The 26,481-nt window shown below is 44.6% G+C and overlaps 1 protein-coding gene across 2 annotated transcripts in view; it reads left to right on the forward strand.

Moving 5' to 3' along the window:
• LOC137323664 (coiled-coil domain-containing protein 148-like) overlaps positions 1–26,481 on the forward strand; it is a 105,467-nt gene that overhangs the window by 11,661 nt on the left and 67,325 nt on the right. Inside the window, exons 4-7 of one of the 2 annotated variants that reach the window (XM_067987425.1) lie at positions 3,877–3,980; positions 8,944–9,026; positions 20,614–20,777; positions 26,275–26,370. In XM_067987425.1, coding sequence (XP_067843526.1) covers positions 3,877–3,980; positions 8,944–9,026; positions 20,614–20,777; positions 26,275–26,370 — 447 coding nt within the window. The remainder of the gene's footprint in view (positions 1–3,876; positions 3,981–8,943; positions 9,027–20,613; positions 20,778–26,274; positions 26,371–26,481) is intronic. The other variant, XM_067987426.1, reaches the window with a different exon arrangement.

The raw sequence follows: 26,481 nt of genomic DNA on the forward strand, positions 1-26,481 counted from the left end.
AAAAGTCCCAGTCTATCTAACCTCTCCCTATAAGTCAAACCATCAAGTCCCAGTAGCATCCTAGTAAATCTTTTCTGCACTCTTTCTAGTTTAATAATATCCTTTCTATAATAGGGTGACCAGAACTGTACACAGTATTCCAAGTGTGGCCTTACTAATGTCCTGTACAACTTCAACAAAACATCCCAACTCCTGCATTCAATGTTCTGACCAATGAAACCAAGCATGCCGAATGCCTTCTTCACCACCCTATCCACCTGTGACTCCACTTTCAAGGAGCTATGAACCTGTACTCCCAGATCACTTTGTTCTATCACTCTCCCCAACGCCCTACCATTAACGGAGTAGGTCCTGGCCCGATTCGATCTACCAAAATGCATCACCTCACATTTATCTAAATTAAACTCCATCTGCCATTCATCGGCCCACTGGCCCAATTTATCAAGATCCCGTTGCAATCCTAGATAACCTTCTTCACTGTCCACAATGCCACCAATCTTGGTGTCATCTGCAAACTTACTAACCATGCCTCTTAAATTCTCATCCAAATCATTAATATAAATAACAAACAACAGCGGACCCAGCACCGATCCCTGAGGCACACCGCTGGTCACAGGCCTCCAGTTTGAAAAACAACCCTCTACAACCACCCTCTGTCTTCTGTCGTCAAGCCAATTTTGTATCCAATTGGCTGCCTCACCTTGGATCCCGTGAGATTTAACCTTATGTAACAACCTGCCATGCGGTACCTTGTCAAACGCTTTGCTAAAGTCCATGTAGACCACGTCTACTGCACAGCCCTCATCTATCTTCTTGGTTACCCCTTCAAAAAACTCAATCAAATTCGTGAGACATGATTTTCCTCTCACAAAACCATGCTGACTGTTCCTAATCAGTCCCTGCCTCTCCAAATGCCTGTAGATCCTGTCCCTCAGAATACCCTCTAACAACTTACCCACTACAGATGTCAGGCTCACCGGTCTGTAGTTCCCAGGCTTTTCCCTGCCGCCCTTCTTAAACAAAGGCACAACATTTGCTACCCTCCAATCTTCAGGCACCTCACCTGTAGCGGTGGATGATTCAAAAATCTTTGCTAAGGGACCCGCAATTTCCTCCCTAACCTCCCATAACGTCCTGGGATACATTTCATCAGGTCCCGGAGATTTATCTACCTTGATGCGCGTTAAGACGTCCAGCACCTCCCTCTCTGTAATATGTACACTCCTCAAGACATCACTATTTATTTCCCCAAGTTCCCTAACATCCATGCCTTTCTCAACCGTAAATACCGATGTGAAATATTCATTCAGGATCTCACCCATCTCTTGTGGTTCTGCACATAGATGACCTTGTTGATCCTTAAGAGGCCCTACTCTCCCTAGTTACTCTTTTGCCCTTTATGTATTTGTAGAAGCTCTTTGGATTCTCCTTTGCCTTATCTGCCAAAGCAATCTCATGTCCCCTTTTTGCCCTCCTGATTTCTCTCTTAACTCTACTCCGGCAATCTCTATACTCTTCAAGGGATCCACTTGATCCCAGCTGTCTATGCATGTCATATGCCTCCTTCTTCTTTTTGACTAGGGCCTCAATCTCCCGAGTCATCCAAGGTTCCCTACTTCTACCAGCCTTGCCCTTCACTTTATAAGGAATGTGCTTACCCTGAACCCTGGTTAACACACTTTTGAAAGCCTCCCACTTACCAGACGTCCCTTTGCCTGCCAACAGACTCTCCCAATCAACTTCTGAAAGTTCCTGTCTAATACCATCAAAATTGGCCTTTCCCCAATTTAGAATTTTAACTTTTGGGCCAGACCTATCCTTCTCCATAGCTATCTTAAAACTAATGGAATTATGATCACTGGTCCCAAAGTGATCCCTCACTAACACTTCTGTCACCTGCCCTTATTTCCCAAGAGGAGGTCAAGTTTTGCCCCCTCTAGTCGGGCCATCCACATACTGAATGAGAAATTCCTCCTGAATACACTCAACAAATTTTTCTCCATCCAAGCCCCTAATGCTATGGCTGTCCCAGTCAATGTTGGGAAAGTTAAAGTCCCCTACTATTACCACCCTATTTTTCTTGCAGCTTTACCAGACCATAGTGTACTTATGCACCGTCTAGTCACTGGTTCAAAATTAATATTTGCAGAGCTATGGTAGTGGATCACTTCCCTAACCTCCCATATGGCAAATTTGATTCTTTGGTTGTTTAAAGGCAAAATTGCAAATGGTTAACTTACAGTATCTGCATCATTCAGTTTTGTAAAGCTAGTCTGTTGGTGTTTTGCATACTGTCACACACAATGCTGAGTAGCTATTTTCAGGGATTAATAGAACCTTCCACACATGGTTTACTTTTAACAATATATTGTGTGTGTATATACAATGCAATGACCCATACCAATTCCCCATTCAATGCCAAAAAAATCAATGTTTTATGTGGCCTTTGACTCTGGTAAGTAAGATTTATTGACACTTCAAAATGTCTGAGAATTATATTTTTAAAAGTGTTAAACTATATATTGGATAAAAATATTATGTTTTGCATTTATTCTGTTTTATAATAGCAAGGATGAATATAGATTTACAGTAATGAGGGCCTAATGTATAGGGACACCATTGCACTCTACCATGGGGTGGCGGGAAGCAAATTTGATGTCCCCTATCTCTCTGAATTCCAGATCTTACCTGTGTTGTTTCTGCAAGGGAGGGCTGAGTAAAGGCTAGACACTATCCCAAAGAAAGTTAAGGAAGAATGGCAGAGAGTTACCTTGTACTACTCTCCTACTGCTCCGTTGGGCTCAGAGTGCCATTGGAGGAAGCCAGAGAGCAGATCACCAGCCTGTCCTCTTTGCCAGAGATGGTAGTGGACGGTAGACATAACAGGTGAAGGGAAGAATATGTTTACCTTCAGATGGCACCTTCTAAAATCCCAGCGGTGTCTCCATTTACATTGCCAGATCTAGATAAATGTTATGTCTGCTCTATCTCCAACTGTAACCCTCTCCAACTTACAAATAGTTTTGTAAATGCTGAATTCAAAATGTGTTTTACAGCAACTATATAGAATTCCTTTTTAATGTAGTAAAATGTCCCACATGAGATATTAGATATCTCTGACCCACTTGTCCTATCTATCTATCGCACGGCCAATGGTGGGGCAAAGGAAATCGGGGATGCACAAGAGGCCAGAATTGGAGGAACGCAGAGTTCTCGGAGGGTTGTCGGGCTGGAGGAGGTTACAGATGATTCATTATTTTAATTTTCTCCTCTCTCCCAAAGGCACTGTATCATGATGGGATGTAGTTCCGCATGTACTAACAGCCCTCAAGTACCTTAATTTAGAGGCCATTCTAAACATCGGCATGCTTTGCCATTAAAGATTGACAAGCAGCAATGCTGGGGAGGATCATAGCCAAGCATGATCCTGTCCTCACCTGATGCCCCCACACAGATGAAAGGACCACCAGTTTGTGGTCAGCCTGGTTGACTTTCTTTTTTCTCCCCTCCCCCCAGCCTATTGTAGTGTTCTTACACTAAGTCTGAGGTCAGATAACTTTGATGTGGAGATGCCAGTGATGGACTGGGGTGGACAAATGTGAGGAGTCGCACAACACCAGGTTATAGTCCAACAGCTTTATTTGAAATCACAAGCTTTCGGAGCTGACCTGACGAAGGGAGCAAAGCTACAAAAGCTTGTGATTTCAAATAAAGCTGTTGGACTATAACCTGGTGTTGTGCGACTCCTTACATTTGTCAGATAACTTAGTACTGACCGGTGATTCCTGATTTGCATGACTCAGTACCACACTACCCAGTGACTTTTACTCATTGACCCCTTGGGAGATCTTCACTGTTTTCATATTTTTCATGTAGATTCAGAAAATCTTGCAAGCAGCAAAAGTTAACAAAGAGCATACACTGATTAAGCAGCATCAACAGGTATGGTGGCAGGGGCAGCTGAGGCTGGTGGAAACTAGGTAAGAATTAACATCTGTAATGTTCCTTTAACATTAATTTTTTATTGAGTCTCAAGCAAGGTTCCCTCTAATATTTTTCGGTCATGTTTGGAATGAATTTGGGTTTGTGCACTGTTATAAAGGCTGTGTGCGCCACCGTTTTTTTAAAAAAAAATTAAAACTTTAAATTAGAACATCTTTTTAGAAAACATTATTCAGGGTAAATAACAAACAGAACAAATGTACAAAATAATGGATAATTGTAACAATTTAATGTTATATTGATTACATTTATATAGTTTATGAAATGGGTTTCTTAAGTTGCACTAGGATTGAGCAGACCAGTCTCGTTATATTTTATTAGGAATCATTCCCATCAGATAATTTTTATCAACTTCTTGTTGAATGAGCTGAATTACTCTGATTCAAACAGAAATAAATGGTGTGCAATCAGAATTTTTAAATTGAGTCAGAGAAATACAAAATAACTGTCCAGTCAGTCAGTGTGGATTTGGGCATAGGGAACAGTTTAATGAAAGCTCCTGATGCGCCTCCCACCCACCCAGCACCCCCCCCCACCCCCGGCCAAATTAACTCCTCAGCAGAGTTTAACATTATTGCATTCCAATTGTACATCTTGCAGGTCTCGTTAATTTTGGCTGCCTCTATGTATGGACCCCTCATCTGATTGATTGATCGGGCGGGCCAGGTGGGGGGTGCCGGGCGGGCCAGGTGGGGGGTGCCAGGTGGGGGGTGCCGGGCGGGCGATTGGCGGGGGGTGCCGGGCGGGCGATTGGCGGGGGGTGCCGGGCGGGCGATTGGCGGGGGGTGCCGGGCGGGCGACTGGCGGGGGTGCGCCGGGCGGGCGACGGGCGGGGGTGCGCCGGGCGGGCGACGGGCGGGGGTGCGCCGGGCGGGCGACGGGCGGGGGTGCGCCGGGCGGGCGACGGGCGGGGGTGCGCCGGGCGGGCGACGGGCGGGGGTGCGCCGGGCGGGCGACGGGCGGGGGTGCGCCGGGCGGGCGACGGGCGGGGGTGCGACGGGCGGGGGTGCGCCGGGCGGGCGTGCGACGGGCGGGGGTGCGCCGGGCGGGCGACGGGCGGGGGTGCGCCGGGCGGGGGTGCGCCGGGCGGGGGTGCGCCGGGCGGGCGCCGGGCGGGGGTGCGCCGGGCGGGCGCCGGGCGGGGGTGCGCCGGGCGGGCGCCGGGCGGGGGGGCGCCGGGCGGGGGACGGGCGGGGGGGCGCCGGGTCGGCGATTGGGTGGGTGGGGTGCCGGGTCTGTGATTGGGTGGGGGTGCCGACAATGCATCGGTTTCATTTTACTTCCTGGTCAGCTTTCTGCGCAGCCAATCAGCTACTCACTGACTGCATTTCTTAGCAACGTGGTAAACAATGTGGCGGCTGGGGCCGGCGCAGCGGGATCGGACACTTGGACCTCCCGACACTCGGACACTCCCGAGCATGAGAGGCGGAGCAGCCTGCCTGGGGCTGGAGTACTGGGGACCGGAGAGGCGGAGCTGGAAAAGGGCCTGGGGTCGGGGCACTGGTCAGTGAGAGAAAGTGGACTGGTCATTAGGTGAGAGGGGCTGAGAGCACTGGTTTGGTGCACGTATGGAATGTTTAACTGCGCGGCCGTGCACACGCACAGCTTAGAGGGAACAGTGGTCTCAAGCATGTTTTAGTAATCCTCTATTTCCATTAGTAAACTATCATGATATTATGATGTTGGGTTTTATTTTCGAAAGTGCTTGGATTATCCCCCATTGCCTTGAATACTGAAAGCTCAAATAGAACTAAATTTACATCGAAGCTATACAACTGTTCAAAAATGAAATGAGCTGTATAAATCACAAAGGTGCTCCCCAAAAATTCGAATATTTTTAATTATTGGTGATTCTTCAAATAATGTGAAATAACAACATAACCCAATGATCTGATTTGGGCTTTTAAAGTGACACTTTCTTATTCAGCAGTGGTACAGTGCCCACGGATGGGAAGTCCACATATGTATAATCTACTCTTGCAGAGGTATGGAGCTGGAGCCTAACAATTAACTCAGTTGTGCAAAATTGCATACTGGACTTTACATAGGCTCTACACCTTTACTGTCCCCTAAATGGTGAAATATTAACTGCACTCCTAGAATCGTGCAGGCTAAAATAATTGCTGTATTGATTTACAAATTTTAAAAAAGCACAATGAAGAATAAAATTAAGCAATAATTGGAGTCCAATAATATTGAGATAATTAATGTTCATGATGGGTGAGTTCACCCTTTTCTTAAATCTGTTGTTTGCAGTGATTGGGCAAAAAACTGCAAATCCAGAAACTTACTGTTTTCCTCCAGATGTTCTATAGTTAATTAAACTTTTCCCCACATAGCTTTCTCAAGTGGACTCAGATGATACTCTCCAGTAGCCAGATCAGAGTTCTTTTAAACTGTTACTTCTTTTGAAGTTAGGGCTGTCAATCGATTTTAAAATCAAATCAAATCAAACACCAAAATAAATCCTTACAGTACAGAACAAAAGATCCTGTCACCTTATTGCAACTCTTTTTATAGAGATTGCTCATAACAGCTAGGCACATTTCCAATATAACAACAGCTGCAAGCCACACTCCTCTCGAACAATATACACCACCTGCTTCCTTGACCCACTCTAAACTCAGCTCTTGATCATTCAGTTACCTCTTCTCAACTTAATGCTCATCAACACCAACTGCTCCCTTCAATAGGCATTGTTTCTTTCCCCTTCAAAACTACTGTCCACGATCCTCTCCTTGAAAAGCTTGATGTCGATTCCTCTGTCTCTCCAATTACCATCCCATCTCTAATCTCCCCTTCCTCTCATGAGATTCTCAGATGCATCATAACTACTCAGCTCTGTGCCCTTCTATTCCCATCACTCCCCGTCTGAATCTCTTCATTCTGGTTTCTGTCTGGCCACACCTCTGAAACCACTTCAATCACAGTTCCCAACAATATCCTATGTCTGTGACCACAGTATGTTGTCCCTCCATGCCCTCTTCGACCTCTGTGGCTTTTGATACAGTTGATCATTCTATCCTCCTCCACTACCACTTCTCCTGCATGGTATTATGCTATCATAGTTCCACTTCCATCTGTTGAAATATAGCCAGTGCTTGTCCTGCAACAACTTCTCTTCCCCGGCCTGTACAGTCACCCCTCGTATGCTTCAAGGCTCTGTCTTTGGCCCACTCCCATTCCTCATCTATATGCTGCCTCTTGGCAACATTACAATAAATATGGGATCAGTATTCGTATGTATTCTGACCACATTCAGCTTTGCCTCTTCAAATCCAACCTTCACTCCACGACTCTTGCTGTGTTGACTGACTAGCTAACTGACAGTGTCGTGGTAGATCAAGAACTTTCTTTGACTTAACATTAGCAAAAATAAGGGCCTCTTGATCAGCAACTCGCAGATATGTTGTCCCATAGCTCCCAATACAATCACCATTCCTGACTGCTCATTTAGAATGTACTTCATGGTGCACAACCTTGGTGTCCTCTTTGACCCTGAGCTGAGATTCAAACCCCATGACAACCTATTTGGCATAGTTTTAGCTTGGCTCACCTGGTAGCATTCTCACCATTATGTCAGAAGGTTTAGAGTTCAAACCCAGGCCTTGAGCACATAGTCTAGGCTGACACTTCAGTGTTGTACCAAGAGATGCTGCATTGTTTTGGAGATGCTGTCTTTCAGATGAGATATTAAAACTAGGGCCTTGCCTGCCCATTAGGTGGACATAAAATCCCATGCCACTAGTCAAAGACTGAGTTCTCTGTGTCCTAGGCAATATTTTTCCCTCCGCAAATAGCATCAAATACAGATTATGTAGCCATTCATTCATTTGTCGTTTGTGATACCTTGCTATATGCAAATTAGCTACCCCATTGCCTATATAATAGTGACGTCAAAAAGTAATGAATTGGCTTTTAAAAAAAACTTAGAGATGACCCAATAGTGTGGTGAGGCTATAGAAATGCACATTCTTTTATTTCCACCTCTAAAATATCACCTACCTCTGTCCCTACCTCACCTGTATTGCTGCTGAAGCCATTCCAAATTCAGGCTTGGCATCTCCTCACTGAGCTCAATATGCACTTCAAATTTTTCAGAACTTTGCTTGCTGTATCCTATCCCATATTAAGTTCTGCTCACGTGTCGCCTTTCTTGACATTGACTTCTATTGACTCCTTATTCCCCAGTGAATTGGTTTAAAAAATCTTCACCTCTTTTACAAATCTATCCATGGTTTTGCTCTTACATCCCAGCTTGCAACCATCACTTTTTTTCACTTTGGTCTTCCAAATCTTTCACCCCCCTCTTTATTCCACCAACTCTGGCAGAGCGTTCAAGCACCTGAAACTCTTGTCAAACCCCTCTGCTGTGCTAAATCTCTTCTCATCCTCAAAACCTATGTTTTTGATTATATCTGCGGTCACCTTGCTAGTTCTACCCCAAACTCCTTTTATGCTGTTCCCTTCCCCTCTTTTGTTAATAGCTTGGGGACTTCTCTACGTTTTGTTATTGTTTTAGACTTGCTTTTTGATATTGTGCATCATTATAAAATAGCAAACAATTAAGGGAAGGAGAAACTTCACTTTGTCCCTTCTCAACCCTTTGCATGTATGACTGGTTCGTTGATCAGCATACAAATTATAGCTATTATTCAGGACGGAAGTAAGACAAAAAAAAAATCTCAAAACATGTTTCAAAACCATTGTAAATGTAGCATTTAAAAAAAAAGCATGCTATGATTGTCCTCATCACTCCTAGGTTAAGGAGGGTCACATCAAATAGGATCCTGTTCCTGCTTGCTTTTCAGCAACCTTTGCTGGTACTGCATGTACTGCAAATGAGTATGGTATCATAATGAGATGCATGATAAAATTAATTAGTAGTATTACAAGTAATACAACCAAAGCTATACTTTTTAGTAATTTTTATTTTAATAGGCAAAAGGTAGAATCACAGCTTCAGAAATTACTTGAAGATGGAAGCACAGAAAATGTATTCCATTTTGAAATGAAAGAATATGGTATGTATGATCCACATGCTGCTCACATTGTTTGCAGAAATATCTGAGTGAACCAGGAAAATGGTGGCTGTTTTTTTCAAAACACTGTCTTGAAATTCCATGGGACTTCTACTGGTTTCCCACCCGTAACTGCAGCGAGTCACTGGTGCAGCGCCTAGGAAAATGGCGTAAACAGCAGATGATCAGTAGAGTCCCCTAAGTTTCAGGGCCCATACTCTGTTTCTAGTTCACTTTTTGAAATCTTAAAAGAAATTGCTTACTTCCCTGATGGCTCAGCAAGTTTATGTAGTGCAAAATGACCATAGTGGTCCCAGGGCTAACCTTTGATCCGTGCATACTTAGCTGATCTTAGCTGATAAAGATGCTATAATTGTCCAGGGATAAGGATTTGTGGGCTAGCACCAGAAAAATAACCATAAAAGCTTCTGGATTGTTGTACAAAGTTAGCTCACTATTGTCTTTCAGGGAAGGGAACCTACCACTTCTACCTGGTCTGGCTTCCATGTGACTCCAGTCCCACAATATCTGTTTGACTTGGGGTAATAACTCAATTTGGGTAATAAATATTGCCATACCAGCTTCGCCCACACCCAAGAGCAAATAACAAATTTTGTGTGCCAATATCAGGCAAGTCAACACTGCCAAACCTCAGTTATGAAATATTATCAATTGGGCAAGGTACCAGAAGCCAACTGATACTCGGGAAGTCAGTGCTCTTGCCACTAAAGGGTGTACTGCACTAAGAATGGCAAGGGATCCAAAGTGTATTGTGTAGGAGGCACAGGTTTTACATCCAGTGGGATGAGGGGTTGAAGCACTAATTTCCTCCTCGTTCAGGACAGCAAAATCATTTTGCTATTGCTGGCCTGATGTTTTTAGAGTCACTGTTGCCCAAGGTCTAGTACCTTCCCAATTGCTGAAAAATAACTCCATGGCCTAGAAATTTGATGGCATGGCACCTGTTTTTCAGGCACAAACAGTGTGTCTAAGCATCCAAGTGGGACATACCCACTCATTACATGCTTGGAAGTGTGCCGCCTGCCATATTGGATCAGGCTGCTCCATACATGTGTCCAGGGCACATGCCAGAACTATTTAAAACGATGAATAAAATATTTAAATTAGGGTCCTATGCTTGTTGGAGTGCTATTTTAAAGGGCTCATCCACTACTTGCAAGTTAATTCCTGGTCAACTTCTATGCATTTTGTTGGCCTGTTTTCTGACTCAAAACTTAATTCTGACTGCTGACAAGATTTTGCTGATGCTGGGCTGTTTTTGGCTGCCTTCCAAACTGTTGCACTGCATTCACGTGGTCTGATGGAGCTGCCTTTGGGTCTGAAGGAGGAGGGGGAGCAGCAAAGAAGACAGGAGAGATCAGGAGCAGGTCGCAGGAGAGAGAGGAGGCAGGCATTGTGCAGGAGGCCATACCCACTGCGAGTCTTCAGGGAGCACTTCTACATGAACTCCTCAGAGGAGCAATGTCTTGGGCACCTCCGCTTCACAAGGGCTGCTGTCACTGAGCTATGTCATCTGCTGCAGCCACAACTCGAGCCTCGCACCAGCCCATGGACAGCTCTGCCTGTGGCTGTCAAGGTCACTGTGGTCTTTAACTTTTATGCCACTGGCTCCTTTCAGGTGGCATCCCAGTTTGCAGTTCACCCGTTGTATCAGGGAGGTCATCGAGGTGGAATACCTACATCTCTTTCCCTATGGACAGAGCAAACCAGAATGAGAGCGCGCTAGGCTTTGCACGCATTGCAGGCTTCACCAGGGTCCAAGGTGCTGTAGACTGCCTTGCATGCTCCCTATCACCAGCCTGGCATCTTTGTCAATAGAAAGGGATTCCACTCCTCCAGCGTCCAGCTGGTTTGCGACCACAGGCAGTGCATCATATAGGTCTTCTGGTTTCCTGGCAGCATTCATCATGCGCCAGACCTCCATGCTGTCATTATTCCAACTAGGCCATTGGTGGATAAGGACTGTCCCCTTCAGACATGGCTTATGACACCTGTTAAGGATCCAGACACTGACGCATTGCAGGCCTACAATGAGAGCCATCTGCCACCAGGAACATCATTCAGCAGACAGTCAGCATCCTCAAACAACGCTTCAGCTTGCCTGGACTGCTCGGAAGGAGCCTTGTAGTGCACCCTGGGCGTGTATCCAGATTTGCTGTCATTTGCCGCATGCTACACAACTTGTCCATCATGAAGTTCCAGCCTTACCCCCACACGAGCAGCAAAAAGTGCAGCAGGAGGAAGAGCATAAGCAGCATTGACTGCCAGAGCTCTTCGAGAGCATCTCATCTAAAAGTGCTTCACGAACCATCCCCAATACACCAACAGTCCCTCAATCCTTACGACCACCATCCTTACGACCACCGTCCTATTGCCTTCCTTCAGTCCAGCCTTATGAGTTTTGCTCTCACTTCACAAAATAATAGAACCACCAACACCAAATTCATACCAGGAAAGAATTTATCCAACAACTCCATTCCATCTGTGTCAAATATTTAACAGGAATAATTAAGAAACACCCTTGGTGCTCATTTACCTATCTTGGTGCTCCTATGAGGTGTATCCCCAGTGGCTACAGCTTGGGAGGTAGAAGGCTGCTGAGCTGCTATTGAGGACATGTCAAATGGTTATCGTGAGCAACCTCAAGCAGCTGTGTGCCTGAGGGCTCAGCTGCAGACTGCAGTATCTCAACGTGGTCCAGCTAGTTGTGCGGCACAAACAAGGCCTCTGGCAGAGTGGGTGGTGGGGGAGTAGGCATGCTGTTGTCCTGAGAGGACAGCAGGTGCCTTTCTCATGGAGCCAAGGCCACTCTCCTGGGACTGCACCTCACCATTGCTACGGCGCTGTGTGAGACCAGAATGCAGGAGTGATGTGACGCTCTGGAAGCCCCTGTCGACGCTGGCAGCCACCTGATCTTCCATGGCAGCAGCGGCCATGTAAGATGTCAGAGCTGTCACCAGAGGCTTTATCATGTTTGGTGCCATTGTTGTGCTCATGGAGCTGATCACTCCACTTTGGACGGAATGGCCTCCATGCACTGCATGAAGCCCCGACACAAATTGGAGCTGGACTCCTCCATGCTCTGAGTGATTGTATACAAGCTCGTTGGCAGGCTGCCTAGTGCACCTAGCATGTCCTGGTCTATGCCCATCAGCCTTCTACAGTAGCCTCGGCCCTCAAAGTCAGCAACCGAGTCCGCTGCAGCAGAGCTGCTACTATTCGATCTTGCCCTCCAGCGAACTGGCACCTGTTGCATCCTATTCCCCTGCCCTAACTCCTGCATAATTGCACCCAATGATCCACCATGTGAAGATCCTGCGTGTATCCCACCCTCTTATGTCTGTGTGGTGTCCACCTCTGAGCTGGTGTTTGCTAGGGTCAGATCGAGTGGCGCTGCATCTTCATGAATGCTCACCTCCTCTTCCTAAAGTGGCACAAGGGCTTCCACGTTTTCTGCAACTAAAATGAAAGACAGGTATAAGGGTTAGCTTGTGCTATGAAGGGAGAGCAAAGAAAGAAGTGGCTAGTGAAAGCATCAGCAGTTTGTCATGCAGTGTGTGGGGTGAGATGGAAGTAAGAAGGGAAAAAGAGGATAAGGTGTGAAGAAACCCTGTGCAACACCTCCTCCAACGTTGACCATCAGTACGGCCGTGACTCTGCCCCTTCCTGAGATGGCATGTTTTCCTATAGAAGGGAAAAGTGCAGAGGTGTGCTCTGCCTCCTCCAGTGGCGGCCTCTTGTCTCAGATTGTAGGCGACCTTCTCTTGCAATAAAGAGATTGTTAGCGACATCCCTGTGAAATGTTTAGAGAATGTGCCTGTCATGGTTGAATAGTTTGACTGCAGTGTGTCGGATGCAAAGGTGGGAATAGTGGTGAGAGTAGGAAGTGCAGAGTGTGTGAGTATGAAGAGAAGGCAGTGTGGTGCTGTGATTGTAGGAGAGGTGAGTATTGAGTCGTGTAGCTGGAGGTGTGAGCAGAAATTAAGATAGCAGTATTGGTACCTCAACAACTCTGGGCAGGTCGTTGGAACTTTTTCTTGGTTTGCAGCAATATTCTGGAAGCTAAGCCCCTGGCATTCAATAGCCCTGCCACCTCTTCCCATTGGTCGTGCAGGTGAGGCCTGGTGGGCTTTCTGTCCCCTGGGGAGAAGAGGATCTCCATCTTGTTGTCCACTGCCTGTACCAGGACCTCTAAGGTGGTGTCATAGAATCTGGAAGCCCTGTCAATGCTACTTTTGGCCATCTGTTTGTTCTGAATTGTTCCTTCCTGTCTGGAGCCAGAGTGCACCAACCCTTTAAAGAGGTGCTATCAGTCAAGCTCTCAAACAGGCATGCAGCTAATGACTAGCAGTGTACTGCTGGCTGCACGCTTACCACATTATAATGAGGTCCAAGCACCAATTTCATGTGCTGGCTGGGACCAGACACATAGGTGCGTGAATTGCAAACCCTGACCCCTGCGTGCCGTGTCAAATTATTTTTTGACAATTTTATTCCCTCCCTCTTATCTACATTATGGTGGAGTTCCACTAAAGAAGGTTGCCCTCATGTATCTTGCCAAAGTGATTGATAATGACCTTTTATTGTGAGTCAGCATATTATTTGATTATGGAAACATCCAGACAAGCCTGATCTTAGCCTTTTCCAACTACTCCATACCAGCACTTCCAGCAAACGGTCACTAGATAGTGATCAGAAATGGGAATTCTGGCCAATTTTTCTGCCCCTAATCCAGGGTGTTGAGGCCAATTATAGTGCCCCAGGTTCAATACCCAGTCTACTAAGTTAGAGATCATCTAACTTACCACAGACTGGGAATTGAACCTGGGACCTTCCTGGCCTCCATGATTGAGCCTTCTGATTTCCTGAGTTCATGTCAAAAGTTTGGATGAAATTTGCAAACTGCAAGTGAATAGATACTTTGCAGCAAAACAATTTTGGATTGGTCTGTTCTGAATTCGCAGATCTCAGTCGGGATAACATTAGGGGCATTACATCTTTGAGAGGTGGGGAGAAAGTTTGTGGAGAAAATAAAAAATAAACTATTTTGCAAGGAAATCTATTTATTATACATTAAAAGTCTTGCATCTGCATGCACTTCCTGTTGTGTAACACTTACTTCCAGTAATGTCTCACTTTTGCTGTCACTCTCTTGTTTTGGCACTTTCACTGTCAGATGTCTCCTGTGACACTTTGTTGATTGGCTCAAAGTAAAACAGCAGCACATCACTACTAAAGAGGTAGAGAACATACAACTCAAACATGGGGAGACTGGCTAGAAAACTGCTACTTAAAAATTACTATGGAGTTATGAAAAGAAACAATCCTGACTCACTAGTCAGGATAACCTACCACTAAAAGAAAGCAGTAGGTAAACTTTGCTGATTGGTTTAATGTGAAACGGCAGAAAATCAGAAGGGGATTTACGAATTAAAAGCAAAAAGAGCAGCTAGAAAACTCTGAGAAACTACCAAGCACTTATGCAACAGGTAATCCTATATGACCCATCAGGAGAACCTAAGTTCTTTTTAAAAAGAGAAGGTGAATCAATTGAATCACTCAAAACACTTTTTTTTAAAAAAAAATTCTTCCATTATTTTATTTCTCAGTAACTGAAATTTCTATGTCCAAAATGAGGTTAAAAAATTATGGGGTAGAAATTGCTTGGAATGGTGAACCAACACTGCTCACTGCTCCATATATTTGTACTAATCCCCTAACTTACCGGGGTCTTTTCTTCGGGCACTTCCTTGAATAGGAAGCGGAGAACATCCCAGCATCAGTTCAAGCAAAACTAGGGCCCCAGGAGAAGAGAGAGGAGCGATATCTCCCCTCGACCAATCAGAGCGCAGCATTTTTAACAAGCTGTGTGAACTCTGTAGGCTTGGTACATTAAACCAGGAAGTGAAAGGTACCACATTAAAATCAGTGGAAAAAAAGGTAAGAAATAATTGAATTAAATAAGAGACAGAAGGGAAAAGTTTTTTAAAAATTTAATTTTTTAATTTTCAAAAAAACATTTTTTAATGACAAAACTATTAAAACAAGGAGTAATGAGACGCCACATTTTTAAAAGTTAATTTTTAGTTCTTTGGCAGTCATTAAGATTTACCGCGCGCTGTTGAAACATAGTTTAGACCTGCTATTTTTAAGCGTATCTATTTGGTGGGGTAATTAGTTACTTTCCAGCGGGCAGATGAGCAAGTTGGCACTTTTTCAATGATTTCCCTGATTGCAGTGTGCGATATGCCTTTAATTTGAAGCTGTCATATCGCTGGCGAACCATCCGGAGCAAGTTCCAGATTTTTGCATTTCACTGCACATGTGTGAACTTGCTCTTCCATTTCGCCACTAACAATGGTGAGTGCTGTTGAGCTCACTGTTATTTCGCAAGCGATTTCTGCCCCATTATATTTCACAATAACATGATGAAATCTACCACTGAATTGTCTTCTGTGTTTTTTTAATACATTCATTGAAGTTTTTACTTTAAGGCCTCAGCCAGTCTCAAAAGCCAAGGCTTGATCTGGACATTTTACCCTGGAATGGTTGAAGGGAGTTTCAAACAACATTTGTGCATTCTGAATATGTGCAGGTAGCAGAATTTTTCCAGGATCCATCAGTAGGTTTCTGAGAGTTGATGTTGGGGAATCCTATGAGGATTTGTGTATTTGTATCTTTCAAAAAAAAACTGGAGACTGAATTCTCAAAGCTTTATTTGAGGCAAATTTCACATTAAAAAAATTAATAATTGCTTTTCTATTATGAACTGCTCCATTTTTACCTCAAAGTTCGATAATGCTTGCAATTAACAGCACCCATGGGTTTCTTTTATTGACATTATCAGGTATCTATTTCTTTTTCTCAGTAGAAATGTTGAAGAGGATTTCAATTTGTTTTTCCAAGTAACTTAAACTCCAAGTAACATTAGATGAATTTGAATCATTAATTTCCTTCGGATTACTGCCCACGTCAATCAAGGCAAGCTAATAATTTTAGCTCCAAATTCAGTTTATGAAATTATCTTCTATGATAAACTATTTTTGGGGCTTAAAGATTTTTTTATATATTAAAAACTTGGAAATTGTATAAACTAGGAACTGATTTGTTTTATTAGATAATTTTTGTTTATGGAAACTTATGTTTTAAATCAGCAAACATGCTAATATGGCACTAAGAGCTATAAGGCAGAAAATTAAAGACAGGAGTCAGCTGAAAGCAGTGGGGGATACGTCATGGCATAAAGGGGCTACAGATGAGTTGGTGAAGGGGATTGATAGGCAGGATTGTAGGGGGTACACCTGATGGGTCGTATTTTCACAGACCCCTGTTTATCCTGAACCCCACGACTTTCCCTCACTAGGACTTCCTCCAGGGTGCTAGGTCTGGATACCTGCCTCTACTGCAAATTCCTTAGTGACCTCCAAAATCCAAGGATCAACCCTAATGTTCTCAGACTCTGGGACACCATCCCACTGCTCCCTGATCGGAGTGTTGGCCCCTAGTACTCCCAGACCTCAGACTTTCCCAATCCAATATTTCCAAACTCCCAGATTCAGCATATGCACCAATGCTCCCAGAACCTCTCCCTGCAGTAACTCTGGGCCCTGAAAGTACTGCTAGAACATGGGGCACTTCTCTCTGCCCCATGATCCCAGGGCTGCCCACAGTGCTGATAAATCAGTGCCCATGATAATACTAAGAACTTGCAGTTCCTTTCATAGCCTCAGGAATTCTCAAAACGCTTTGCAGCCAAAGAATTACTTTTGAAGTGCAGTCACTATTGTTATGTGGACAAATATGACGGCCAATTTGCACAGTCCCACAAAAAACAAATGAGATGACAAAGGCATGGATGACAGTTGCAGTAGTGATGGGGGTGAGTATGGACAGAGGTGGATAATATTTCAGAGGTGAAAAGGAAGAACTTGCATTTATGTAGCTCCATGCCACATTCACAGGACATCCCTTAGTATTGTACTGAAGGATCAGCCTAGATTATGTGCCCAAGCCCTGGAGTGGGGCTTAAACCCACAACCTTATGGGTGAGAGGCCTTACTGAGTGAGGTAAGCTAACAAGTCACAACTGGCGACTTGACGTAACATCCCTATATATAACCTCTGACTCACTAAGAAATGACACTTGATATCAGCTAGTGATATATTAAAAATCTTCTGTAGAGCATGCATTTCATAATATCATAGTAGGTACAGCACAGGAGGAGGCCGTTCAGCCCATTGTGCCTGTGCCGGTTTCCTGCAAGTATAACATTTAGTTGCTGTAAATGCTATACTTTCTGTCATGCTTCTCATTCAATCTTAATTAGTGTCATAATTTGTGTACTTAATTTCAGTTGAGCCTGTTTTTCTGCTTAACTCTGGTTAGCTGATCCTAATACGGTCATCTAGTTTTTCCAGCTCCATCTGCGAGCCACTATTAGCTCAAGCATATCATGAAGAAGCACTTTCCATCTACGTGGACCCCATGTTTAGTTATTCCCAGTTAAATTCATTCATATAACATATCAATCTTTTCTCATTTATTTCACAGCTATTAATCCCTGCACCCACCCCCCAACCCTATATATCATCCTGCCCCAGTTTTATAAACCTGCCTGCTGCCCTCCTGTAAATGTCTTTCCTGCTGGTCCCAACCTTTTAGAACTGTCCCACCGACTTCAAATTTCACAACTCTATGGGTGTTGGGGCACTTTTCAAACTGTGGGCAATAAGACTCACTGGCACCAAAAGAGTGTTCCAAGAGCTTATGGTCCCAAAAGCACCCAGGAGAACTTGGATTGCATTTTTTCAAGGCCCCCTTCCCCTTACTTATAGCCAGATTCTGCCCTTGCACTACTGCCACTCCTCCGTTCCCTAGTGCTGTTGTGCCGTATGCCCTCGTGTACCAACATCTCAAGAACTTCTCCGTGTTTTTCAGAACCCTACAACCTCCTCCTCAATACTCCCACACCCTAACACTGCCCCCTATTCCAAGATCCAAAAAACTCCCTCCCCCCTACCCTCATAACTGGTGACTCCTCACCCAATACTCCAAGACCATGACACACCTGCCATTACTTCCAGACCCAGTAACCCTCCCACTTCAGCCACACCCCAGTAATCCATTCATAGTTTTTCTATCTATTGTGACTTCCCCATTACTCCTACACCTCTGTCCCCTTCAACGCACTGCCCCCCCCCCCGCTAATACCTCATCCCACCAAACTATTTGCAACTCCTAAACTTTTAGCACTCTCTGCCATTCTACCCAAACTTGTAGCCTCTGCACAGAATGACTCCTCATCCTCAATGATTTCAATTTCCATCTCAGCTCCCCTCTGTCTCTTTTAAACCTCTCCCTCCTATAAATTCTCCAACCCATTTTCATGGCCGCCCTGAACCATGCCAACCTATGTGGCCTCTCTACTCCCATGGTATCAATCATTGATGAGGACATTTACAATCACTTCCTTATATCCATCGCCACCCACAACTATCTATCCCCTTCCAAGCCCACTTCCACCCCTGGAAAAACTCTTCCCCCGGTCACTTATAAGTGCACTTTCAAAATTCCTGTTATCTCGCCATTGGTCCTCCATTTGCTATGATACTTCTGCAGTGGTTGATTTGCTCAACCACTGCCTCGCGTCCAACTTTGATGCCCTAGTTCCCATTTTGGTCATTCTCCTGGTATGGCCCTCATGTCCAATGGTCACAGGTTCAGTGTATCTGGCATACAACTGGCTTAACTATTCATAACCAAATCTGGCTGGAACACATCAGCACTATCAAGCCTTGCCAAAACCGCCCACTGCTTCAGGATCATCCTGGTGAACAAAGATAACCCCCAGCTTCTTTTTTACACTTCCCAGCCCTCTCCTTAAATCCGCCTGCTCCTCCAAAAACAAGTGCAAGGAGCTCACAGATTTCTTTGTCACTAGGACTGAGACCATTCTGCTGCTTCCACACCTTCCCCTTATTCATCAAACCAAACTTTCTTCCAGGATCCCCCCTGCCCCAGCCTTGAACCCACGTCTCTCTAATTTCTCTCCCATCTCCTCTCATGGCCATTCCCAAGCTCATCTAATCCTGCTCCCTTGACCCCATTCCCACTAAATTGCTGACCACGCTACTTCCCTTCCTGGCCTCCATGTTAGCTGACATTGTAAGTGGTTTTCCATCCTCAGGCACTGTCTCCTCCCTTTCAAAACCACTTTTAAAAACTCACCCTCGACTTCATAGAAAAATTACGGCAAAGAAGGAGGTCATTCGGCCCACTGTGTCCGTGCCGGCTGAAAATGAGCCACCCTGCCGAATCCCACTTTCCAGCACTTGGTCCGTAGCCTTGTAGGTCACGGCACCTCAGGTGCACATCTAGATACTTTTTAAATGAATTGAGGGTTTCTGCCTCTACCACTCTTTCAGGCAGTGAGTTCCAGACCCCTACCATCGTCTGGGTGAAAACATTTTTCCTCAGCTCCCTGCTAATCCTTCTATCAATCACTTTAAATCTATGTCTCCTGGTTATTGACCTCTCTGCTAAAGGAAATAGGTCCTTCCTATCCACTCTATCTAGACCCCTCATAAGTTTGTACACCTCAAATAGAACACTCCTCAGCCTCTTCTGTTCCAAAGAGAACAACCCCAGCCTATCCAATCTTTCCTCATAGCTAAAATTCTCCAATCCTGGCAACATCAAAACTGTTGTATCGTACTCTAGCAAGAGGTCAATATTTTCAGGAATGAAGAGGGGAAGGCAAGGAAAGAAACTGGCATCAAAAAATTTGTGGGAGAAATATAAATAAATAATATCAGTGGTGCCTGGGGACAACATTAAACCACTGTCAGTCTTACGCAACAATATAAATGTTCTGCAGAGAAAGCGGAATGAGGAAAAATAGTTGCACTGTGGACAAAAAACTTTTTGACAAAATTCAAATTTGATAGAATTTTGTCTCAAAGGGGTGATTTTAAGCCATCCCGAAAGTCTGGCTCCCTGCTACCCTCGGCTCCAACCCCCAACGCGACCTGCTAAACTCCTCTCCCCCCACCCTGCGACTTACCTGAGTGTTGGTAGGCCTCTGGGCTGCCGGTCTTCTTCGCCTGCTGGCAGCTGGCCAACTGTCTCTTCCTGCCTGCTTTGGGCTGGCAGCCGGCTGATGGGTTGTAAATGAGGCCTCGGAATTAAAATAGTCTGGGGTTCAAATGGATGATGTGCGGGTGGGGGTGGGGGTGGGGGGGTGGTTGATGCTTGCCACGCCCTGCCCATTTAAAATCCCCCCCTCCCCATAGCTTATTGTCTTTCATCTTGTATCCTCTGTGTACATGATACTGAGCACAGACTGAAAGCTTGTATTTTGTAAAAGTACATGCAGTGTTTTAGTTGTCTTAAACATAAACATAAATTAACTGAATAGTTCCTTTTACATGCTTTTTGTATAACTTGAGGGGCTCAAGACCAAATAATTTTATGTATTTAACCTTTTCATAGTAAACTGCAATTGTATGAACTCTCTTTTTTAAAGATCATTATACGGTAGACACATTGGGAATTTCTGTCTGACTTAAGGTATATTGTTGCGGGCAGACCAAGATGTCTTTAGAATAGCTACAGTGGATCCCATCATGCAATTGAAGAAAGACTTGAAACAAAGACTAATTGAAATGCAGCATTGTCCCTTGCAGCCACACTACCAGAGGGATGGATTTAATTCCAGCCAGATACTACAGCAGGTATGAAACTACTTAATTTGACTTTGTTTCCACTTTAGGCTTCACGTCATTTGAAGTCTATTGACAAATCATAAGACAATTTCCCTAACCTTGGCTTACATTCAACATACTGCAGGTAAATACTTGTGCCCACTAATGAACAACTTTTATATCTGTATACACTGGAAAAAAGTAACATATCCTAGAACTAGAATAATATTGCAGAAAATATTTTTGGGGCATTTACTTAAGCTCTCCTTAATTTTGGTGTAACACCACATGAAATTTGGCATTAAAGTACAATGTCGTATACCAGTACACTCGTAATAATAATTGCCGTAGTAATCTGTCCCTCGTACTTGAGGACAATGGTGCCAACAATGAAGACAGCATACCTACATGCTAAATGGGTGAGTTGATAACTATGCAACAACAACAACTTGCGTTTATACAGCGCCTTTAATGTAGTAAAATGTCCGAAGGTGCTTCACAGGAGCATTATCAAACATAATTTGACACATAAGGAGATATTAGGACAGGTGACCAGGGTCAAAGAGGTAGATTTTAAGGAGCGTCTAAAAGGTAGAGAGGTGGAGAGGTTTAGGGAGGAAATTCCAGAGCTTAGGGTCTAAGCAGCTGAAGGCACGGCTGCCAATGGTTGAGCAATTAAAATCTGGGATGCACAAGAGGCAAGAATTGGAGGAATGCAGATTTCTTGGAGGGATGTAGGGCTGGAGGAGGTTACAGAGATAATGAGGGGTGAGGCCATGGAGGGATTTGAAAACAAAGATGAGAATTTTAAAATCAAGGCATTGCCGGACCAGGAGCTAATATAGGTCAGTGAGCACAGGAGTGATGGGTGAATGGGACTTGTTGCGAGTTAGGATATGGGCAGCAGAGTTTTGGATGAGCTCAAGTTTGTGGTGGGTGGAAGTTGGGAGGCAGGCCAGGAGAGCATTGGAATAATCAAGTCTAGAGGTAACTATGGCATGGATGAGGGTTTCAGTAGCAGATGAGCTGAGGCAGGAGTGGAGACGGAAGATGTTAGAGATGGCAGTAGGCAATCTTGGTGATGGACCGGGAATGTGGTCAGAAGCTCATGTCAGGGTTAAATAGGACGCCAAGGTTGCGAACGGTCTGGTTCAGCCTCAGACAATGGCCAGGGAGAGGAATGGAGTCAGTGTCTAGGGAATGGAGTTTGTGGCGAGGACCAAAGATAATGGTGGAATATGCTAGACATTGTCTACCACAACCTTCACATAACCATGTTCCTGGAGCATTCTCTTGTTGATCCCTCTGAAGTTGCCAATCCTTCCACCTCTCACATCTTGCCTCCACGTTGTAGCTCAAAGCCCTTCACTCACTCACTTCAGTACATCATTGCTGTTTGACGGTGGCCATGGATTCCCAAGAGTCACCAACCATGTTGCACTGCTTCAAGTGAATCTTCAGTGTGTCTTTGTAGTGCCTTTGTTGTCCGCCCTGCATTCTTCTGCCATCCAATTTTCCGTAAAGCATCTAGTGCCTTTCATGACCTTAGGATGTCCCAAAGTACTTTACAGCCAATGATATACTTTTAAAGTGTAGTCACAGTTGTAATGTTGGACAAGCGGCAGCCAATTTGCTCACATGTTCCCACGAACAGCAATGAGATAATGACCAGAAAATCTTTTCTATTTTAGTGATGCTGGTTGAGGGATAAATATTCGCCAGGACACCGAGGGGAGCTCCTTTGGCAACCTTGATACCTTGCTAATTCCAAACACACTGAGACAGTCTACCAAAGGCCAAGCTTGCTTTCTGTATATGAGCCATCACTTCCTTATTGATCCTTGCATCATCAGATAGTGCACTGCCAAGATAGGTGAACTCCTTGACTGCATTCAATTCAGTTTCACCAGTAATGATCGGTGGTCTAACCTAGGGCTTCCCAGGAGCTGTTTGATATGTTACTTCAGTCTTCTTCAGGCTAATAGTAAGCCTGTAGCTACTAGTGGAACCTGCAAATTTATCCCATCATCAGCTGAATGTCCTCTTGGAATTTGCCAGAAGTGCGTAGTCATTAGCATACAAAGGTTCTTGTATAATTTGTTTGGAAACTTTAGTCAATGCATGCAGTCTTGATAAATCCAACAATTTCCCTGTTGTCCAGATTTGTTTTCCAACTCCTTCCTGAAGTTCCCTTGTTGCATCATGCAGTACAGCCACTTAAAAGAGTGAGTACAGAGCAGGGCCCAGTACACATCCTTGCTTCATACCATTCAAAACAGAAAATGGTTTAGACAGAGTAGCCTCCATACACACACTGCTATGCATCCCATCATGAAGCTGTTTCAGAACTGACAAGAACTGTATCAAAAGCTTTGGTCAAGTCAACAAATGGCATATATAGGTCTTGATTTTGCTCCCTGCACTTCTCCTGAATTTGACGAGAAACAAAGATCATTTTAAAACTGAGCCAGGAAGGGGGTGGGGGGGGTCAAATTGAGGTCGGGAAACCCATTAGTACATGTTTCCTGGACCTCCTTACGATTTTGTCGTAAGGACATCTTTTACTTTTTTTTTGTTGGTTTCCCATCCGACTGACCGGCTAATTGACAGGCTGGTCTCAGTCGGACGGGAGACCAGCCAGGGAGAGGACGTCTGCAGGTAAGTCTTTGTTTGTATGGATGGGGGGAGGCACAGAGGTGCATGGGTGGGCACGGTTGGGCATGGGTTGACACGGGGGTCATGGGTGTTGGGATCGGGGGGTCAGTTACGGGGGGAGGGGGGGGTGTCGGGATCGGGGGTCATCACGGGGGTCCGTGATTGTTGAGGGGGAGGGTTGGAGGTCGGAGTATCGGAGTGTGGGGGGAGGATCGGGGTTGGGGGTGAGTGGACCGGATTGGCGTCGGGGGTCAGAGGGGGAGGGTCGGGGGTCCGCATTTGCAGGTCTGCGATCGGGAGGGGGTCCGTGAATGGGGGGTGGGTCTGCGATCATTGGGAGTCGGTGCAGGTAGGCTTGTTGGGCCTGGGGGAAGCTCTCCTGCTCCTCCGGGCCCAAAAGCTGTGCCTTTCCAGGCACCTACCTGTTAGTCTTGGGCCCGGGAATCCTGGCCCCCTGGGGTTGAAATCTGGAATTGGAGAAAAATGGAGGCCTGTAACCTCCTTGAATGGTTTTGAGGCCCGACCCACTGCCTGGGAGCGGGTTGGTCGCCCACCCCTCGTCCTGCCCCAGCGAAAACCAGAAATGGGCGGGTTGGGGACAGGTCTGAAATGGTGGCAATTTTGAATGCTCCCCCAGCTCCGACCCACCTGTTTTTTATTTGAAAATTGAGCCCCATGTCTATGGTCTCTCAGCTTGCCCTGAAGCTGCATGAGGGCAGGTGGAATTAGAAGTAACCTTGTGAAGTGGGTTGGTAATTGGTTGAGGGGTACGAGACAGAGAGTATGGATAAAGGGTTTGTTCTCTGATTGATTGGATATGACATGGTATTCCCCAGGGATCTGTACTCTGGCTTTTCACCATATATATCAATAATGGATGAAGGAATAGAGAATTGTATATCCAAGTTTGCAGATGACACTAAGTTAACAGTAAGTTGTGTGGATGGGAGGAGAAAGTTACAAAGGGACATAGACTAAGTGAGTGGGCAAAACTATGCAGATGGAGTTCAATGTGGGGAAGTATGAGGTCATCCACTTTGGACCTGAGAGAGACAAATTGGAATATTCTCTTAATGGTGAGAGTCTAGGAGCTGCGGAGGGGCAAAGGGATTTAAATGAATACAAATCACTAAAACCTAGTGCACAGATACAAAAAGTAATGGAATGTTGGCCTTTACCTCAAGGGGATTGGAATTCAGCAGTGAGGAAGTGATGCTTCAGTTGTACAGAACCTTGGTCAGACCCTATCTGGAGTGCTGCGATCACTTTTGGGCAATGAACCTCAGGAAAGATATATTGGCCTTGAAGTGGGTACAGCGCAGATTCACCAGAATGATACCAGGTTTAAAGAGTTAAATTATGAGGACAGCTTGCATAAACTTGGTTTGTATTCCCTTGAGTTTAGAAGGTTGAGGGATGGTCCAATCGAAGTATTTAAAATGATTAAGGGATTCGGTAGGGTAGATACAGAGAAACCATTTCCCCTGGTGGGAGAATCCAGAACGAGAGGGCATAATCTTAAAATTAGAGCTAAGCCATTAAGGAGTGAAATTTGGAAGCACTTTTCAACACAAAGGGTTGTGGAAACCTGGAACTTGCTCCCCTAAAAAGCTGTTGAAGCTAGATCAATTGAATTTTTCAAGACTGAGATTGATAGATTTTTGTATGGTAAGGATATCAAGGGATATGGAACAAAAGCGGTTAAATGGAGTTGAGGTACAGATCATCCATGATTTCTTGGAATGGCAGAACAGGCTCAAGAAGCTGAAAGGCCTAATCCTGTTCCTATGTTGTTATGCATTGCGATTCCAGAAGCCTCTTGTGCACTATATTCAGGAGCAGGTGATCGAGAATAATTTGACTCAGAATCTTGCCAGCTATAAGATAGAAGTGAAATGCCCCAATAGTTACCTCTGTCTGACTTCTCTCCTTTGTTCTTGTATATCTTGATGAGGATTACATCCTTTTGGTCCTGTGGGACCACTCTCCAGATTAGGCTGAACAGCTTGTGCGGGCACTCAGAGAGCTTTACATCTAATCTTGTAAATCTCTCCAGGAATGCCATCACGACCCAGTATTTTGACATTCTTGTGGTGGTCTCTATTTTCCCGAAGGTCATTGGCGCATTCAAGATGTCAACATTGGCCTCTTGCGAAAAGTGGTCCAATGCTTTCTCAGCAATGGACAACACAGTGTTGAGAAACTCCTGAAAGTGCTGTACCCAGTGTTGGCTTATTACCTCGCGATCTGTTATCGATGATCTCCCATCTTTGCTCTTTAAAAGGCTGCTGTCTGCTTCTGTCCTTCCATAGTCAGTAGGTACCTTTGTACAGTGGTTTTTGCTCTACTTACTTTTGTTGCTGTGTGAGCAACAGTTGGGGGGAAAAAAGCAAGTTAGCTGAGGTGGTTTTTAATCAAGGTGGGTTATAGTTTCACAAATGGATGTCAGATTTAGCAAAATTAGCAGGGAAATCTGATGTCTTTTTCTAGTACTAAAAGTGGCACATCTCTGATCTTAAACAGGAATGTTAACCAGTAGACAAATTAATACAGCTGGATCTCTTATTATAATCAACTTAGTTATAGCAAACCTCATCATAATAAACTTTTATTTTGATCTCTGCTAAAGCTCCTTTAAAGCTTATCAGGTAACTATATATTGTTTGCCTTAAGATCAATCTAATAATGAAGAGAACATAAATGTCACCATTTCTGCCAAAGCTTTTCAAAGTTTCCTATAAATTATTACTGCTTATGTTATCCTGAGGGGAAAGTAATTTAACTATAGCCTTTTAACACTTGCTACTCTTATACTATTTGCACAAACAACTCATGGAGCATATGTATTTTCATAATCTTTTTGTGAAATTAGGTGGAATGTGTAAGAAACCAACAGAAGGTCATAGCAGACAAGCTTGAGCAAGAGAGACACACCTTGGAAGAACAGATTAAGGATATTGGATGTGAGGTAAAGGATTTTTGAAAAAAATAAAGAATAGGAGGGTATATTTTCTGGTCTTCTAGGCACTGAAGCAATGGAACAAGAGCATTGTGTGCTTTTGGGCTTATGCAAATTGTG

This window comes from Heptranchias perlo, chromosome 7, assembly GCF_035084215.1.
Source record: "Heptranchias perlo isolate sHepPer1 chromosome 7, sHepPer1.hap1, whole genome shotgun sequence".
In the NCBI taxonomy this organism is placed as follows: domain Eukaryota; kingdom Metazoa; phylum Chordata; class Chondrichthyes; order Hexanchiformes; family Hexanchidae; genus Heptranchias; species Heptranchias perlo.